Genomic DNA, 18,655 nt, shown 5'->3' with positions numbered 1-18,655 from the left:
TGCCTGCATAGAGGGTAAGAATGTGTACCCCCTTGTTTGTTTATGTACCACATTACTGTGGTGTTGTCCGTCTTTATTGCAAGTTGTCCTGGATGTAATAGATCCTTGAAGGCTGTCAGAGCTTTCTGTACAGCTAACATCTCTTTTTGATTTATGTGCAGATTTCTTTGATCTGCAGTCCATAGGCCTTGAATGCATTGTCCTGCCATGTGTGTCCCCCCCAGGTGTAGTCTGAAGCGTCTGTTGTGATAGTTTGCCTGGCTGGGGGCAAGGTGAAAGGCTGACCGTTGTTGAGGTGACAGCCTGTGACCACCATAGAAATTCCTGTTGTAGGCAGGGAATGAGAGCTATCATTGTGTCCAAGCTGTGGCTGTGTTGATACCATACGCTTTTTAGGTACCACTGTAATTTCCTCATATGCAGCTTTGCAAATGGTATTATCAGTATGCAAGATGCCATGAAGCCCAAAGCCTGCAGAATTTTTCTTGCAGTTAATTGGGTCTTTGTTGCCATTATCTTGAAATATTGAGTCAGTTGTAGTTGCTTGTCTGGCGTAAGATAAGCCTTTTGGGCCGCTGTATTCAAGCTGGCACCCAGGAATGTCATTTTTTGTGAGGGTACTAGTTTTGACTTCTTTTCGTTTACTGTGTACCCCAGGCAGTTTAGTAGATGCTTTACAAAGGCCAGACGATGTAAGAGAATGTCTTTGCTTTCTGCTTGGATGAGGCAGTCGTCCAGGTATGGATATATTTGAATTCCTCTTTGTCTGCAGTATGCAATTACTGGTGCCAGGCATTTTGTGAAGACCCTGGCAGTAGATAAGCCAAAGGGCAGTGCAGAGAATTGGTAATGGGTTGAACCTGCAATGAAACGGAGGTATCTTCTGCAACTTTGTCTGATAGGGACATGCAGGTATGCCTCCTTGAGGTCCAACGTTACAAGCCATGCTTCCTTGCCCAACATGGGAAGTAGCTGCTGTAGTGTTAGCATCTTGAATTTGGGTACTTGTAAGTAAGTGTTTAGAATTGAAAGGTCCAGAATTGGTCTCCAGGCATTGTCCTTTCTGGGCACTAGAAAGAGTCTTGAGTAAAATCCTTGACCTTGCTCTCGAGTAGGTACCAGTTGAATGGCTCTCATGTCCATGAGAGCTGTAATTTGCTCTTGTGTCTCTGCCCATTGATTTTGTGGCAGGTTTGGCATTCCTCTTTTCATTGGCAAAGTGTGAAAATGGAATCTGTATCCTCGTAAAATTATGTCTAGGACCCATTTGTCCTTTGTGACAATGTGCCAGTTGTCTGCAAAAAGTGCGAGTTTTCCCCCCAAGGGGGCTGCCAAGAGAATATTGCTTGGCTGGATGAGGTGCAAGTCATTGAGTTTGCCTTCTGGTGGTTTGAGACCAGTCTTCTCCTACCTTCTGTGTTGTAGAGCCCCATTGGCGAGGTTTATACTGGGCTTCTGGTTGTCCTCTGCCCCTTGGGCATCTGTATTTACCCCTCTGTGATCTGTCAGTGGCTGGAAAGGACCAATTTTTTTGTTGGCCAGTTTCTGCTGAAGCGAGGGGGTTGTACTTGTAGGAAATCTTTGACTGTCTGCATAGATTTTGCCTTACCTTCCATTTTCTTTAAAACTTCTTCTGCTTTAACTCCAAAAAGAACATCCTGCTGGAAGGGAGCATCCAGTAGTTTTGCTTTAACATGATCAGGCAGAGTTTGTTCTTTTAACCAAGCATGCCTACGTATAACAGACCCAGTGACAGCTGCTCTGCAGGAGGCCTCCAAAGAATCAAACCCACATTGTAAGGTATGTTTGCCCACCTGCTCAGTGGCATGCAACAGATCCTGTACTTCTTTCAATTCAGATTGTTGAGGGAGAGAGGTTATTCTTTGCTTTAACTGAGAGATTAGAAATTGCTGATACTTAAGCATGTGAAATTGACAACTCAGTGCCCTCATAGCTAGTGTAGCTGAGGTGTAAACCTTTTCCCCCACCTGTCTAGTGCTCTAGAATCCCTCTCAGAAGGTACTGGGTTTTTAGCCATAGAAGCCTTCGCCCCCTTGGGACCCTGTGAGATAGTGTCTGGGTCAGCTACAGGGCTTTTGTAAAGAAATTTGTGGGAATCCAGCACTCTATAGTATCTGTCAGGCTTCGCCAGAGCAGGAGGTAGAGAGTCCGGGTTGAAACTGGATTCTAAATAGACATCATCCACAATGTCCAAAACTGGCGGGATGGCAAGTGGTCTGTATTGGGGGAGTAAAAGAAACTCTGAGCCTTTTCTTTGAGTCAGAGTAGTCCTGACCTTCCCAGTGAAAATGTTCCCTCATAGTGTGTAAAGTTTCCCCAAAGGCGTAGTCAGCATCAGAATCTTCATAAGGAGAGATGGAGTAGTCTTGGTCCTCAGAGGAGTCTGAAGAAATGGACATTTGCTCAGAGAATGCATAATCTTCCTCTTGAGTAGGCCTTTTGTCAGGAGGGGGCTGGGAACCCCTGATTAAAGAAATCAAATCTTCAGCCATTTTGAGCATCTATTTCTTAGGCATGGGGCCTTGAACAGGAGACTGAAGTGCAGTCCTTTTAGATTTAGAAGGGGTCTTCGACTTAGAAAACGTTTCAATGGTGAGTGTCGTCGGTCTGGAAACGCCTTCAGAAACTGATGGTGTTTCTGTAGCACCGACGTCTTTTGTAGCAAAGTCGTCGGAAGGGCTTGAAGTAAAAGGCTGCGTCGGCCTGGTACATTCCGTCAAAATTTCCGTAGCTGTCTCGGGTTCCAGATCTGCGGTAGTCAGGGGCTGCGTCGGAGTTTCACTGAGGTCCAGAGAACCGAAGACCGGATCGACCGAGGCCTCGGAATCTGGCTTAGGTCTGGGCTGTCTGTCCTTATCCCTGCGTTTTTTGTGCACGCTGGTAGTCGGTTGCTCCGACGGCATGGTGTAGTTAAATTTCCAACCAAAGTAGTGTCGTGCGAAATCAAAGCGCCTTTTAATAGTACGCTTATTAAACCTAGCACAAAACCGACAAGTAGTGACGTCGTGGTCTGGGCCTAGGCAAGGTATGTAATAAGAATGAAAATCCTTATGAGGTATTTGCTTCCCACAAGAAATACAATTGTTAACTTTTTCTGACATCGGTCTGAGGCAAGAAAAGTTTCCCCAACGGGGTACTTAGCTTTATAGAAGACTTCGGTCTGAAATTCAAATTCGAAAATCTCAGGAGTCGGCCGACCGACACTTGCGAACTGCTTCTGCTTCGGGCACCACGCGGCAAGAAAGACTGGGGAAAATGGCGTCGGTTGCACTATATATACCCCTGGCGCACTGACGTCAGGGAAGAGGTGACAGCAACCGACGCCAGACCAAGACTTTGGAATTCCGGCCGACTGAGGGACCGCCTGACGACAGGATAACCCAAGTGTGATGACTGCAGCAGGGTAACACGATGAACATCTGACAATTTAAAGCCCTTACAGCCAAGGTAGCAGAAGTGTAAACTTTTTTCCCCATCCGTCCAGTGCTCTAGAATCCCTATCAGAGGGAACAGGGTTTTTTTGCAGTGGAAGCCTTGACCCCTTTGGGACCCTGAGAAATAGTTTCTGGGTCAGCAGCAGGGTTTTTATATAGAAATGTATGTGAATCTGAAACCCTGTAGTACCTGTCTGGCTTAACGGGTGCAGGGGGTATAGAGTCTGGAGACAGACGGGACTCTGAAAAAGCATCATCTACAATGTCCAGAACAGGCGGAATAGCAAGGGGCCTGTGCTGAGGAAGTAAAAGAAAATCTCTGAGCCTTTTCTTGGATTCTGAATAATCCTGGCTCTCCCAGTGAAAGTGCTCCCTCATAGTATGCAGTGTTTCCCCAAAAGAGTACTCCTCAGGAAGAGAAGCTGAAGGAATAGATTCCTCAGCATCAGAATCCTCATAGGGAGGAAGAGAGTACTCCTGATCAGAGGAGGAATCAGAGGAAATGGACACCTGATCTGAAGATTCTTATTCTGTCTCTTGCCTAGGCCTCTTATCAGGATGGGGATGGGAACCCCTGATCAAAGTAATAAGGTCTTCGGCCATTTTGAGCATCTGTTTTTTAGACAAGGAAGTCTGTCCTGGAAAATGCCGTACTTGTTTCTTTGTCTTTAGAGCTGCTTTAGTCTTTGGCTTTGAAGCTGAAGATGGCTTTACATATAACTGTGTAGGTCTGAAAACACCCTCAGAAGCCAATGCCTGCACAGCGGCTCTGGACCCATCTGAGGGAATAGTTTCCGAGGATCCAATACTTTGAGTTTCCAGAGGCCCAGCCGGCTCCACGTGGAAGTCGGAAGCGGCCTGTGGCTCTGAGGTAGCGGGTGTCAGGGGCTGCGAAAGCGCCTCACTGAAAACCGGCGAACCGACAACTAGCTTAGAGGAAGCGTCATCATCGGTTTTGGACCTCGGATGCCTGTCCTTGTCTTTATCCTTGCGTTTTTTATAAACTCCGGTCGTCGGCTGTTCTGCCATCATTGGATAATTGAATCTGCGGCCGAAGTAATAAAAGGCAAAATCGTACCGACGCTTAATAGTGCGTTGGTTAAATCTAGCACAAAACCGACAACAAGCAATGTCATGGTCAGGGCCTAGGCAAGGAATACAGTAAGAGTGAAAATCCTTATGAGGTATTTGCTTCCCACAAGAAATACAATTGTTAACTTTTTCTGACATCGGTCTGGAGCAAGAAAAAAGTTTCCCCAACGGGGTACTTAATTTTAATGAAGACTTCGGATCTGAAATTCGATTTCGAAAATCTTAGGAGTCGGCCGACCGGCGCTTGTGAACTGCTTTTGCTTCGCGCACCGCGCGGCAAGAAAGACTGAAGAAAATGGTGTCGGCTGCATCTTTTATACCCCTGGCGCACTGACGTCAGGGAAGAGGCGACAGCAACCGACGCCGGACCAAGACTTTGAAATTCAGGCCGACTGCGGGTAGCCTGCCAGCAGGATAACCCAAGTGTAATGACTGCAACAGTGAAACACGATGAACATCCTTAACTACTGAGTTATTCCTCCTTGCTATGAAACGGTACCCCCTAAAGCTTTCTACTGTGTCAGGAATTGTAGCCGCAAAAGTTTCTAACGTGTGAGAGATTGTACTCTCAAAGTTTTCTACTGTGGGAGAAAGTATATCATCCAAAGCTTTCTATTGTGTGAGGAACTGTAACCACAAATGTTTCTACTGTGTGTAAACCTGTACTCAAGTTTTCTATTGTGTGAGAAACTGTACTCACAAAGCTTTCAATTGTGAGAGAAACTATACCACTCAAAGCTTTCTGCTGTGTGAGAAACTGTACTCCCCAAAAGCTTTCTGTCCCATGAGGAATTCTACTGTCAAAGCTTTCTATTGTGTGGGAGACTATACCACCAAAGTTTTTTATTGTGAGAGGAACTACACCAGCCAAAGCTTTCTACTGTGTGGGAAACTGCACCATCAAAGCTTTTTATTGCGAGAGGAACTACACCAGCAAAAACTTTCTACTGTATGAATCACTGTACCCCCAAAAAGTACAGTTGTGTACACTTACCATAAATGTAGATGTTCGAGTGTATTCACTTTTGCAGTCATCACATTTGGGTTATCTGCTTGCAGTAGCCCTCAGTCGGCCTGATTAACAAAGTCTTGGGTCCTGCGTCAGTTGCTGTCTCTTCTTCCGTGAAGTCAGGTCATCAGGGGTATAAAACATGCAGCCGACGCCATTACATCAGTTTTTCTTGCCCCAGATATCAGGTGCCCCCCCCAATGGGAAGCAATTAGATATACAAAAATACAAGGTTATACCTCCAACAAAAAAGCAAATACACCAAAACGCTTTTAAGTATAGTAAAGGAAAGTAGAGGTATAGCCAAAAGAAGACAGGTGGCTGGAGGGAGGATAACCAGGACGGCAACAGTGAATACACTCGTACATCTACATTTATGGTAAGTGTACACAACTGTACTATGTTCTTCGTGTTTCACTGGTGCAGTCATCACATTTGGGTAGATTCCCAAAGCTAAGGATGGGAGGAGGAATTTTGATAGTATTAGGACCAGCTATAAGGCCCTGCAAGACTGCAGTGGCAAAGCCAGCTCTAGATTTAGAGAAAATTGGCAGATGGTAATGCTTGGTGAAAGTATGTACAGAACTCCAGGTAGCAGCTTCTAGGATGTCTCAGGTAGGGTTGCCTCTGAGAAAGGCTGTAGAAGTAGATGCAGCCCTGGTTGAGTGGGATCTGATCCCCTGTGGAATTGTTTTCCATGGTGCTTGTAGCAGAAATGAATGCAATGGCCTATCCATTTGGAAATGGTTTGCTTTGAAATAGCCTTCCCCTCTGCCCCTGCAGAAATGCCACCAGCAGTTGTTCAGATTCCTTTGAGGTTTAATCCTGTCCAAGTAGAATCTAAGTTGTCTGTGCTCATCTAATGAGTGCAGTATCCGTTCCCCTTTGTTCTGTGGATTAAGAAAGAAGGTTGGCAAATGAATGGACTGATTAAGGGCCACACTGGATACCACCTTGGGCATGAAGGAGGGATTGGTCCTGAGGGACACCCTTCTCCACATGAAAGATGATGAAAGGCTCCACTGCCATAAGGGCCTGTAATTCATATACCCTTCTTGCTGAAGTTATTGCTAAAAGGAAGGCTGTTTTCCAAGAAAGGAATTTTAAGTCTGCAGTAGCAGCTGGCTCGAAAGGAGGAAGAGTGAGTTTTTCCAGTACAAAGTTAAAGTCCCAGACTGGGGTTGGAGCTCTCCTGGGTGGTCGTAAATTTTTGGCCCTTCTGAGGAACTGCTTGAGCAGTGGATGTGAGAAGAGGGGCGGTTCTGTGTTATAATGAGCTGAAATGGCTGAGGCGTGAATTTTGATGGAGGAGAAAGACAGGCCCTTCTGAAGCATCTCAGTTAAGTATTGTAAAATCTGAGGTAAATTGGGCACTGTTATGCTCATCCCTTGAGATTGGTTCGAGGCACAGAATCTTTTCTATTTTTCAGCATAAGATTTTCTAGTACTAGGCCTCCTTGCCTCTAAAATGATATCCATCATTGGTTTACTGAGGGATGGTAAAGGAGAGATTAGGTAATTAGCCAGGCTGCTAGGTTCAGTGTTTGAAGCTGAGGGTGCAGAATCTGGTTCTCCTGCTGAGACAATAGGGTAGGAGTCTGTGGCAGGTGCCATGGGGCCAATAGTGACACACTGCACAAGAGGGGGTACCAGTGTTGGTGTGGCCAGTCTAGTGCAATCAAAATCGTCCTTGGTTTGTCTTGTTCGATCTTTAGTAGTACTTTGGAGAGCAGAGGCAGAGGAGGAAAGGCATAAACTGAGTTTTTTCCAGCTGAAGGACAGAGCATCCACTTTCCAAGCTTGTTTGTGGGGAGTCATTGTGCAAAATTTGTCCAATTGATAGTTCTGGAGGGAGGCAAACAGGTCTATATCTGGGCTCCCCCATTTTCTTGTCAAGTTGAAAATCCTTGGTCCCAGTTTCCACTCGTGTGGGTCAATGAGGTTTCTGCTTAGTTCGACTGCCAATGTATTTAGCTTTCCTGGCAGAAACTGAGCTTGTAGATTCACTTGGTAGCTCAGGGCTGTGTTCCACAATGCCATGGCTAGTCTGCAGAGGGGGTAAGAATGTGTACCCCCCCCCTGCTTGTTTATGTACCACATTGTCCGTCTTTACCATTAATTGTTCTGGAAGAATGTGGTCCTTGAAGGCTGTCAGAGAATTCTGTACAGCTAACATTTCTTACTGATTGATATGCAAGTGTATTTGACTTGGGTTCCATTTGCTCTGAATGCACTTCCCTGCCAGGTGAGCCCCCAATGCGTAGTCTGATGCGTCTATTGTTAGGGTTTGGGTGGCAGGGGGTAGTGTGAATGATACTCCCTTGTTTTGGTGGCAAGCCTCTGCCCACCAAAGAAACTCTAGGTGTAGGCAAGGTATGATAGGAATCATTGTTTCTAGATCCTGAGAGAATGTTGACACCATAGGCTTTTTAGATACCATTGTAGTTTCCTCATATGCAGTCATGCATATGGAATTAGAAGAATGCAGGAGGCCATGAACCCGAAGGCTTGTAGTATTTGCCTTGCAGATAGCAGGGTTTTTGCGGCCACTTGTTTGAAGTAGGTTGTCAAATGAATTTGTTTCTCTGGTGTGAGGAAAGCCATCTGGAAAGTTCCATTGGGATGTGCAGGTATGCTTCCTTTAAATCTAGTGTTGCCAACCAGGCGTCTTTGCCTAGCATATGGAGCAACTGGTGAAGAGTCAGCATCTTGAATTTTGGAATCACCAAAAAGGTGTTTAGAGTAGACAAGTCCAGGATAGGATGCCATGAATTGTCTTTTCTGGGTACCAGGAAAAGTCTTGAGTAGAAACCTTGTCCCTTTTCCTCTTCTGGTACCAATTGAATAGCCCCCATGCTTAAGAGTGAAAGTACTTACTTTTGGGCCTCTGCCCACTGATTTGGAGGTAGACCTGGCCACCCGCTTGGTGTTGGTAACGTGTGGAAGTGAAATAATTTGTCCTGGGTAATGAGTTCCCAGTTCTTCGCATGAATAGCAATCTTTCCCCCCAAAGGGGCAGTTAGTTGAGAAGTGCTTGGAGGTTTTAAAAAGAACATTGAGACAGTTTACAATAGGGGGAGTTTTATTACTTCCAGATTTGGAAGTGGAGCCCCTCCCCACTGCTTAGTCCTGTGTGTACCCTGGGACTAAAGCCTGGGAGCTCTGCTGGATTTGGGTCTGGACTGAAGGTCTGGAAGAGGCAGGAAAGGACCAGTTTTTGGAAGGCCAATGTCTACTAAACCTTGGAGGTTGTACTTGCAATAAATATTTAACAGTTTGCATAGATTTAGCTTTTTCCTCCATCTTTTTAAGAACTTCTTCTGGCTTGTTTCCAAACAGGCGGTCCTGGTTTAAGGGAGCATCCAGTAATTTCACTTTAACATCCTCCTCAAAAACTGAATAATCAGATTCCTCAGAATCCTGTTGTCAATTTCTGGAGGAGGGCGCCTACTGTTCTGTTTCTCATTGTTTTCTGAAAAAAAAAAAAAAATATCTCTTGTTTTCCCGCCTTACTGAGCTAGAGTAGTCCATTTTCAGAGTTGCTGATCCCTGGACTTTGTTTGTAGTTCCTGTTACTGATTCTTTGCCTAATTTGGAAGAGAGGAAGTTCCCTTGCTTACCAGTGGGAGTGGGAAGCATTGAGCTGCCTGTTGGTCCAGTTTTGTGAGGTTTCAGCCAGTAACTTGTAGTCTATTGGTCGTTTTGGGCCAGTTCCTAGCTTCTTTCAGCCCCCTGATATAAAACATGCTAAACGCGCGTTTTCCAGCTTGTACCTACTCAGCACAGATCCTCGTGGTGGCCAGCAGAGTAATCCAAGCTTCAGAGAGCTAAAAAAGCGACTTTACCTGATTTAAGTATATTTTGTGGCTTTCCACTTCTAATTGTCTAGCGACTGTATTTCGCCTGCTTTGCTGATATATTGTAATTGTTTTTTGCATATATCTTGTTATTGCACTTGAAAATCTCAATTTGTTACTTTTAAATCTGTAATTGTTGCAAATTGTTTCTGTAGGCTGTGATAGCCGATTTATAGCATTTATAGTGTCTACTGTTCTGTTTCTCATTGTTTTCTGAAAAAAAAAAAAATATCTCTTGTTTTCCCGCCTTACTGAGCTAGAGTAGTCCAGTTTCAGAGTTGCTGATCCCTGGACTTTGTTTGTAGTTCCTGTTACCGATTCTTTGCCTAATTTGGAAGAGAGGAAGTTCCCTTGCTTACCAGTGGGAGTGGGAAGCATTGAGCTGCCTGTTGGCCCAGTTTTGTGAGGTTTCAGCCAGTAACTTGTAGTCTATTGGTCGTTTTGGGCCAGTTCCTAGCTTCTTTCAGCCCCCTGATATAAAACACACTAAACGCGCGTTAGCGCGATTTGGCGCAGACTTGCCACTGTTGCACACAAGAGCAGCGGCGGTTAAACAAGGTTAAACTATTCGGGCTACCTAAATTCCACTCTTCAAATTTTCCCTTATAACTACCTTCCTCGAACTGTATTGCTGATCTAACCAGCGTATCCTATAACTAAAATGTTCATCTCTGCTTGCTTCCCAAGTAGACTATTCTCTATCTGCAAAACCTAGCACTTGCTCCTACAGTACTTGCACCTTGATAAAGCACTCTTATTATAGATAGTACCCCACCAGCCTAGAACCCACATCCCTCGGAGTCTTTTGTAAGTTTTTTATCTATTACTTCTAGCATGTCGAGGGATCAGTTGCTAGTGTCCTCTCCTGCTCAACTGGTGAACCTGGGAATATTGAGGCAATGTTACAATTGCCTCATGTACACAGACAATCCTCTCCTTCTCCCACAAAACACAAATACATGCGAGAGATGCAACTATATGGCCAAACTGGAGGCTGAGCTCTCTCAACACAGGACTGGCAAGACCAGACAGGAGGAGAAGGAAACCACACACACTACATACCCAGTCACACATAGTACCATCACAACTTCAAATCATACACATAATCACACAAAGACATACTCGGAGTCTCTGATCAAAAATCTACCAAAACAGCAGAGGCCACCAAAGCAGACACCCATACAACTACCACCTCAGGACCAAACACATGCAACACATAGACACACAGTCAGAGTGTCAAACAGTCACAGCCCTTAAGGCCAAACACAATGCCAGACACACTCGTCATTGGTGACTCCATAGTCAGACACACTGACGTCCCGCTCACCAGACTGAGTAAGGAGAAGGTCACAGTAAGCTGCCTGTCGGGCGCTAGAATCCGCCACATAATGCAAGCACTCAGGTCTCTCAACAGCAGGCACAAGTACGACTCAGTCATTGTCCACGCTGGTGTCAACGACCTGAGACGTACCTCCTTGGACTACATGAAAAGAGACATTGAGGAGCTCTCTGATTATGTAGCCCAAGCAGGTATGACCCTATCCTACCTTCACCTAGAATGATGCCACAATACAGGGATAAGATGATCAGCTTTAATAATTGGCTTAAATTCTGGTGTCATTCAAAGGGGATCCAATGTCTGTCTGTCTGGGATGACATGCTGGACAAGCCACGCTGCTTCGCAAGGGATGGCTTGCACCTGTCACCCCTGGGCTTCCGGATATTGGCAAAGGCTCTTGCCACCCCCATAGTGCCTTTTTTAGGCAAGTCTCAAATTCTAAACCTACCGCCCTAGAACACAAAAAAGGAAAAAAAACTAAGGGTAATGCTGCTCAATGCCAGAAGTCTCAATCTCAAGATGCACGCACTCGAGGCCCTTCTCAGTATGGAGAACATCGATGTCTGTGCTGTGACAGAAACCTGGTTCAAGGCTCCTGAGAGCACCCCAGCACTATCAGGTTTCACCTCATATCATGCGTTCCGGCCCCAAAATCCGGACAACACCACAGTGAAAAACTTCTCAAAAGCCGACTTCACACTACTAAAAACTAGTGTGGTCTCCTTTAAGGCCCCTGAGCCAGTGGTAAACATTACTCAAACCGCTGAATCACTTACAAATGCCTTCTACCAGCACCTACAGGACTGCATGGATCAGGCAATCCCAAACAAAACTAAGACTCTTTGTACCAAAGGCAAGCGTCCAGTCTGGTGGACCCCAGCCATAAACAAGCTCTACAACAAAAGGAGGAAGCTACTACAAGATAGAGCAAAATCCTTGAAAGGTAAGACACCTTTGACCATTATAAGTAAAAAACTAAGAGCTCTCATAAAATCATCCAAGGCTAACTTTGAGAGAAAAATCGCCAAGGACACAAAAGACAATCATAAGGCCTTCTTTAGCTATGTTAGAAACCTAGGAGGAAACTCCCAGATATGCTCAGAATTAGTCCAAAATTATGTGAAGATTACTGAACCTACACACATTGCCAACATACTGGCTGACAGGTTCAGTGCAAACTTCTCCCCCCCCCCCAAAAGGAGAGATATCTATACCAGAGGATTGTAGCCCCCCAAACATCTCCAACACCCAGGTGAGAACTGCTCTCTCCAAGGCAAAAAACACAGCATCCATGGGACCGGATGGTGTCCCCGGCTGTGTGCTCCACTAACTCAATGAGGAATTAAACCCGCAGTTAGGACAGCTGTTTAATCTTAGCATCACCTCAGGATACGTACCCAAGGAGTGGCGCACTGCGACTGTGGTCCCACTTCACAAGGGCGGTGCCTCCACCGACCCTGGAAATGACCGTCCCATTAGCTTGACAAGCCTTATCTGCAAAGCCATGGAGAGGATCATAATGGAACTCATAAATAAAGACATAGGGAACTTGCAGACTTTGGATCCAACCCAGTTTGGCTTTGTCAAAGGCAGATCATGCCTTTTAAACTTGGTTGACTTTTTCGAAACAGTCACAAAGGCCATTGATGAGGGAAAGGCAGTCCATACAGCCTACCTCGACCTGACAAAGGCCTTCGACACAATACCCCACTCAGGTATTATCGAAAAACTCATCAGCTTGAATGTAAACCCATACATCACAAGATGGGCTGCAAACTGGCTAAGTGACAGAACCCACAGGGTCAGAGTTGCTGGAGCCATGTCAGACTCAAAGCCTGTCACAAGTGGTGTCCCACAGGGCTCAGTCCTGGGTCCACTCTTGTTCGGCATCTACTTTTCTGAAGTACAAGCAAACACAGGAGGGTTATGGCTGACAAAGTTTGCAGATGACTGCAAACTGGGCGCCATAGTCGAAAACACTTCTGACACAGATATCCTTCAGAAGGGCCTCACAGAAACGGATAACTGGTGCCAGAGCCATGGCCTAAAGTTAAATGCCAAGAAATGCATAGTCATACCCTTCGGAAAAAACAAGGTTACCCCTAGCTACCATATAGGTGGCAATCCACTGAGCGCAGAAGAAGTCATCAGGGACCTGGGGACCCAGGTTGACACCAGCCTTTCATTTGACACTCATGTTGCTAAAGTAGTCAGGAAAACCTTCTACATTGCCCACCTGATCATGAAGGGATTCACATCTAGATCAAGGGAGGTCATTGTCCCCCTGTACTCATCACTCATTAGACCTATGATTGAGTACAATGCCCCATTCGGAATGTATCTGACCCGACACCTGCAGCAGCTGGAAAGGCCCCAAAAGTTCATCACCAAGAGGATAAAGGGTCTCAAAAATATGTCTTATGCTGCCCGACTGAAAGAACTCCAGCTCTATTCAGTTTCATACCGCTTGCTCAGAGGTGACCTGTGCCTGACATATAAGGCCATGTCAAACCCAGATTTGATGAATATGCTTCACCTCAAAAAATCTAGATCCCTCAGAACCACAAGGGCGGGAGACTTAAACCTTGACACGGTTATTAATAGGACGTGCTGGAGGGACAGATTCATCACCCAGAGACTCCCTATGCTGTGGAACAAAATCCCGGTAAATGTGAGGCAGAGCACCTCGCTGGCCTTGTTCAAGAGGAATCCTGACCAATGGATGGGAGATCGCAGATTTACCCCAGGGATTACTTCAGTGTCACTGCTTGACAGAGGCACAGCAAAATAATAGGCATAGTTTTATTCAAACTAAAGGGATGGCGAAAGCCACATATCTATGGGCTAGGCTTATAAATGCCCTTGGGCAGATAGCCTAGTATGAACCTATTAACCTATGAACATAATTAGGCAAGGATTGCTCCTTAAGCCAAGCATGCCTTCTAAGTGCAGACCCAGTTACAGCAGCCCTGCAGGATGCCTCTAGTGAATCAAAACCACATTGCAAAGTATGTTTTCCAACTTGTTCAGCTGAATGCAGTAAATCCTGTACATCCTTATTTTCAGCACAGTCCGGAATCAGCATCATTTTCTGTTTAAGCAATCCAATAATATGCCTCTGATACTTTAACATATGAAACTGGCAGTTTAAGGCCCTAATGGCCAAAGTTGCAGAAGTGTGTACTTTCTTACCCTATCTATCCAGCACCCTGGAGTCTCTATCAGAAGGGGTAGGATTTTTTGCATCTGTAGCTTTAACGCCCTTGGGTCCCTGTGAAATGGTCTCAGGATCCGCAGTAAGATTTTTAAAAAGGAATTTGTGAGAGTCAGGGACCCTGTAATATCTATCAGGTTTTCTGAAAGCAGGAGGTAAAAAGTTAGGGGTCAAGCTAGATTCTGAAAAGGCATCATCAACAATGTCTGTTACAGGAGGTATGGCTAAAGGCCTGTGCTGGGGCAGGAGTAAGAAATCCCTAAGCCTCTTTTTAGAATCAGAGAAATCCTGACTTTCCCAACAAAAAAGCTCCCTGACAGTATGCAAGGTTTCACCAAAAGAGAAATCCTCTGGGAGCAGAGGGACTAGAGTCCTCAGCATAAAAATCCTCATAGGTAGATAAGGGTAAATCCTGGTCATCAGAGGAAACAGAAAATTAAGAATCTTGGGCAGAGGTATCATAAGCAAACTCAGTCCTAGGTCTCTTAGAGGGGGAAGGCTGGCTTCCCCTGATTAAAGTAATAAGGTCTTCAGCCATTCTTATCATTTGTTTTTTAGGCATAGAGGCCTGACCATGCAGTCTGGGCGTCAGTTTTCTAGACATGGTTCAAGTTTTAGGCCTTGAAGAAGAAGATGTCATTGGTTTAATACGCAAGTCAGTAGGCCTGAATACACCCTCAGAAGCCGGTGCCTGAACAGCGGCTCTGGACCCATCCAAGTTAGAGACATCTGCAGGTTCCACAGTTGGAGCATCTCGCGGCATACCAGACTCTGAATGGGTCTCAGTAGAGGCCTGCGAATCTGAAGTAGCAGGTATCAGGGGCTGCGAAAGCGCCTCACTGAGTACCGGCGAACTGGTGACTAGCTTAGGAGAAGCGTCATTGGCTGCTTTGGATCTAGGCAGCCTGTCTCTTTCTTTATCTTTGCGTTTTTTCGGAATGTCGGTAGTCGGATAGCTTACCGAAGACATATCAGGATAATTGAACCAAGCACCAAAATATTTAGAAGCGAAACTATACCAACGACGGATAGTTTGTGGTTTAAATAAGGCAGAAAACCGACAGCGAGGTACGTCGTGGTCAGGGTCTAGACAATGAATACAGTACGAATGAAAATCTTTATGAGGTATTTGCTTTCCACAAGTAATGCAATTATTTACTTTTACTGACATTGGTTTAGAGCAAGAAAAAGTTTCCCCAATGGGGTACTTAGCTTTTAGTTGAAGACTTTGGTTCTGAAACTCGAAAATGAAAATTTCAGGAGTCGGCCGACCGTCACTTGTGAACTGCTTTTGCTTTGGGCACCGCACTGCAAGAAAGACTGATGTAATGTCATCGGCTGCATGTTTTATACCCCTGACGACCTGACGTCACGGAAGAAGAGACAGCAACCGACGCAGGATGCAAGACTTTGTTAATCAGGCTGACTGAGGGCTACTGCAAGCAGATAACCCAAATGTGATGACTGCAACAGTGAAACACGAAGAACATCTTTTCATTGTGCCAGGAAGTGTACCACTTATAGTATTCTACTGTGTCAGAAACTGTACCTATAAAGCTTTCTGTTGTGTAAGAAAAGCTTTTTGTAACAGTATGTAACAGCACTAACGCTCTGTACTCTGATGAATAACAATTTTGTTATTGTATACTAAATGACTTAAAATGACATGATATGGTGAACATCTGGTGGTTTAGTTACCGTACTAACTTTGGTACAGACACCAATTTTGGGTGTATCCTTTGGTATAACTTGTCAGTTCATTATATAACCTGCATTATTTTTTTCAGCTTTACCAGTCTTCTTCCACACATTACCTCTTTAAAAATAACTGAACTAGTACTTACGGAAGATTTTCACACTGACAGTGGCCTCGTATTCAGTGCCATCCGCAGCACTGGCCACACACTTGTAAATACCAGCATCATCAATTTTAGCACTGTAGATTGTCAGCGTGGATAAAGATGAGGTCTCATCATTTCGTAGCACAGAGAGCCGTGGCTGGTTTGGTGCAATCTTTTCCCCACTGGGAGAGTACCATGAAATATCCTGTGGTTCACCCGTTACTGGAAAAAAAACAAGACATTCAAAGACAGGAAAAAGAAAAAAGAAACACTTAAAAATAAGCAAATTCCATTATGCATTCAATCACAGTCACCTGAGAACGTGCCTTGCAAAAACATACTTTTGGTTGCTTCAATAAAACAAGGCAAATAAAAAAGTCTGCTTTTGAAGGAGTACGATGCAAGTAAGTGAGCTACCATCCTAACACCAATAGTTTTAGCAAATATTTAAGTGTTGTAACTGAAACAGCTTTATTACTAGTACATGCAGTGTAGACGTTTTATATAGTGTCGGTTACAGATCACTCTAGCAGCTTCACTTGGGTGATACAGCAAGTCCAAGATTGTATCTCAAAGGTTTTTAGGCCTCTGGGAACCTCTGCATCAGCACCTTGGTCCACCACTGCCTACAGACCACCAGATGGCACTGTTTACAACAGTAATGCATATCAAGAGAAGGGTATCCCCCCCCCCCCCACACACACACACACTGCAGATTACTAACTTAGTAGGTAAATGACAATGAACCTGTGGGACTGCAAACAGAGCAACCTGGGACACCATAACTATCACAAATCAACAACACTAGGCATTTGGTCAGTCAAGAAAATGTTCATCCCTTTTCATCTGTGCAGTAGCCACACTGAGAAACATTATGAGACCTATCTCTGGACAACTAGGAGAATGCATCACTGGTAATGATGACCATTACTGGGTGTGTGTGTGTATGTGTGTGTGTGTGTGTGGGGTATCATACTGATTAAGGTGTTTACCTCATAGACACAAAGTACAGGGTTTGAGTGTCACCTTTGACAGAAAATGGCTAGGCTTAAAATGGGCCAGAAGGGCAGCTAGCCTAATATTTATCTATGAATCTACTCACCATCAATAGCCCTTTGACCCCTCCTGTGATGTGTTCGCCTACACACACATATAACTACAGAGACAAACAGACACACACACACGCGCACACACACACACACACAAACACACACACACACACACACACACACACACACACACACACACACACACACAGCTACTCAACAGAGGAATTACTTTTTTCTCCCAGAAATAAAACAAAAGTACTAAATCATGTATCTTCAGTCTATCCAAAACACTCACCTCAGTCGACCCAAACTTTTCTGGAAAATGGTAAAATGCATAAGCATTAATAAGAATATCCCAAAATCAAACTGTAATGATGCTCAAAATGAAGACTTCCTAAATCAGTTAAAGGACAATTTATCCTTTCAACCTCCTCCAACTTATCAAGCATTCAGGAAAGCTTCAACACAATCATCAGGCACTACTTTCCATAACATTATTAACAAACTATTGTGTTACGTTAAAAAGATTTACTCTAGTACAGTAAAAGACTTCCCTTACGTTACAAACTATAGTAAAACCAGTGTCCCGACTTTCGCCCTCAAATCCTAAAGTGTGGGTCTGACTTTCCAAACGACTTACCGACATTTACAGTCTCGCCCTTACCACTAACTCCATCCACTACAGTTAGTAGTGCAGTCTTACATTTCTATTTGTACAAGACAACAAACCGTAAACCCATCTCTCTGGTACAGAGGGATACAGCCCACCTGGAAATGCAAAGAACTTGAGTATGACTTGTGGGTCTGGTGCTGGAAGAGCTAGGTGCAGGGGTGGAAAGGTGCATTTCTTTGCAAGCTGTTTGACTACGCCACTCTGGCAGATGCCATCAGCAAGGCCAAGGCTGTGAAGGAAATGTGGGCATGGCTGCTCAAGCCAGGTTCTCACAAGGCATAGTTTCATAGTTTCATAGTATAGTACTAGGCTATCTGCCCTGGGGCATTTGTAAGCCTAGCCATAGTGATGTGGCTTTTGCCACCCCATGAAATGGTACAAAAATGTACAGAATAAATCTAGAATACTGTGCCTCTGTCTAGTAGTGACACAGTGAAGGTCCCCTTATATAACAGAATTAGTTTACTGTGCCCCTGTCTAGCAGTGACACAGATGTGACCCCTGGGGTAAACTTACGATCTCCCATCCACTCATCAAGATCTCTCTTGAAGAGAGTCAGTGAGGGGCTCTGCCTAATACAAACTGGGATCCTGTTCCAAAGCATGGGAAGCCTCTGGGTTATGAATCTATCCCTCCAGCATGTCCTATTCATACTTGTGCCGAGGTTTAAGTCTTTAGCTCTCGTGTTCCTGATGGATTTGGATTTTTTGAGGTGGAGCATGTCCATCAGATCCTGATTGGACATGGCCTTGTACGTCAGGCAGAGATCACCTCTGAGAAGGCGGTATGCTACTGAATAGAGCTGAAGTTTCTTTAGTCTGGCAGAATAAGACATATGTTGGAGACCCTTGATCCTTTTGGTGAGGTACTTTTGTGGTCTCCCCAGCTGTTGCAAGTGCCGGGTGAGGTACATACCAAATGGGGCATTGTACTCAATCATGGGTCTGATGACATCCTTGGATTTGGATGTGAAACCCTTCATGATGAGGTGTGCAAGGTAGAATGTTTTTCCAACCACTTTGGCAACGTGGTTGTCAAATGAGAGGTCGCTGTCTACTTGGGTCCCTAGGTCTCTGATTACTTTTTCCGTACTCAGTGGGTTGCTGTCTATGTGATAATTTGTGGG

At 44.9% G+C, this 18,655-nt stretch overlaps 1 protein-coding gene across 1 annotated transcript in view; it reads right to left on the bottom strand.

Moving 5' to 3' along the window:
• Positions 1-18,655, bottom strand: part of NCAM1 (neural cell adhesion molecule 1) — a 1,088,618-nt gene that overhangs the window by 857,586 nt on the left and 212,377 nt on the right. Inside the window, exon 4 of the mRNA XM_044079459.1 lies at positions 15,811-16,029. Coding sequence (XP_043935394.1) covers positions 15,811-16,029 — 219 coding nt within the window. The remainder of the gene's footprint in view (positions 1-15,810; positions 16,030-18,655) is intronic.

Source organism: Protopterus annectens, chromosome 8.part0 (assembly GCF_019279795.1).
Source record: "Protopterus annectens isolate FY-2018-M chromosome 8.part0, PAN1.0, whole genome shotgun sequence".
NCBI classification, from domain to species: domain Eukaryota; kingdom Metazoa; phylum Chordata; order Ceratodontiformes; family Protopteridae; genus Protopterus; species Protopterus annectens.
Note: the sequence above shows the minus strand (reverse complement) of the source record. Positions and strands in the feature narration are given on the sequence as shown.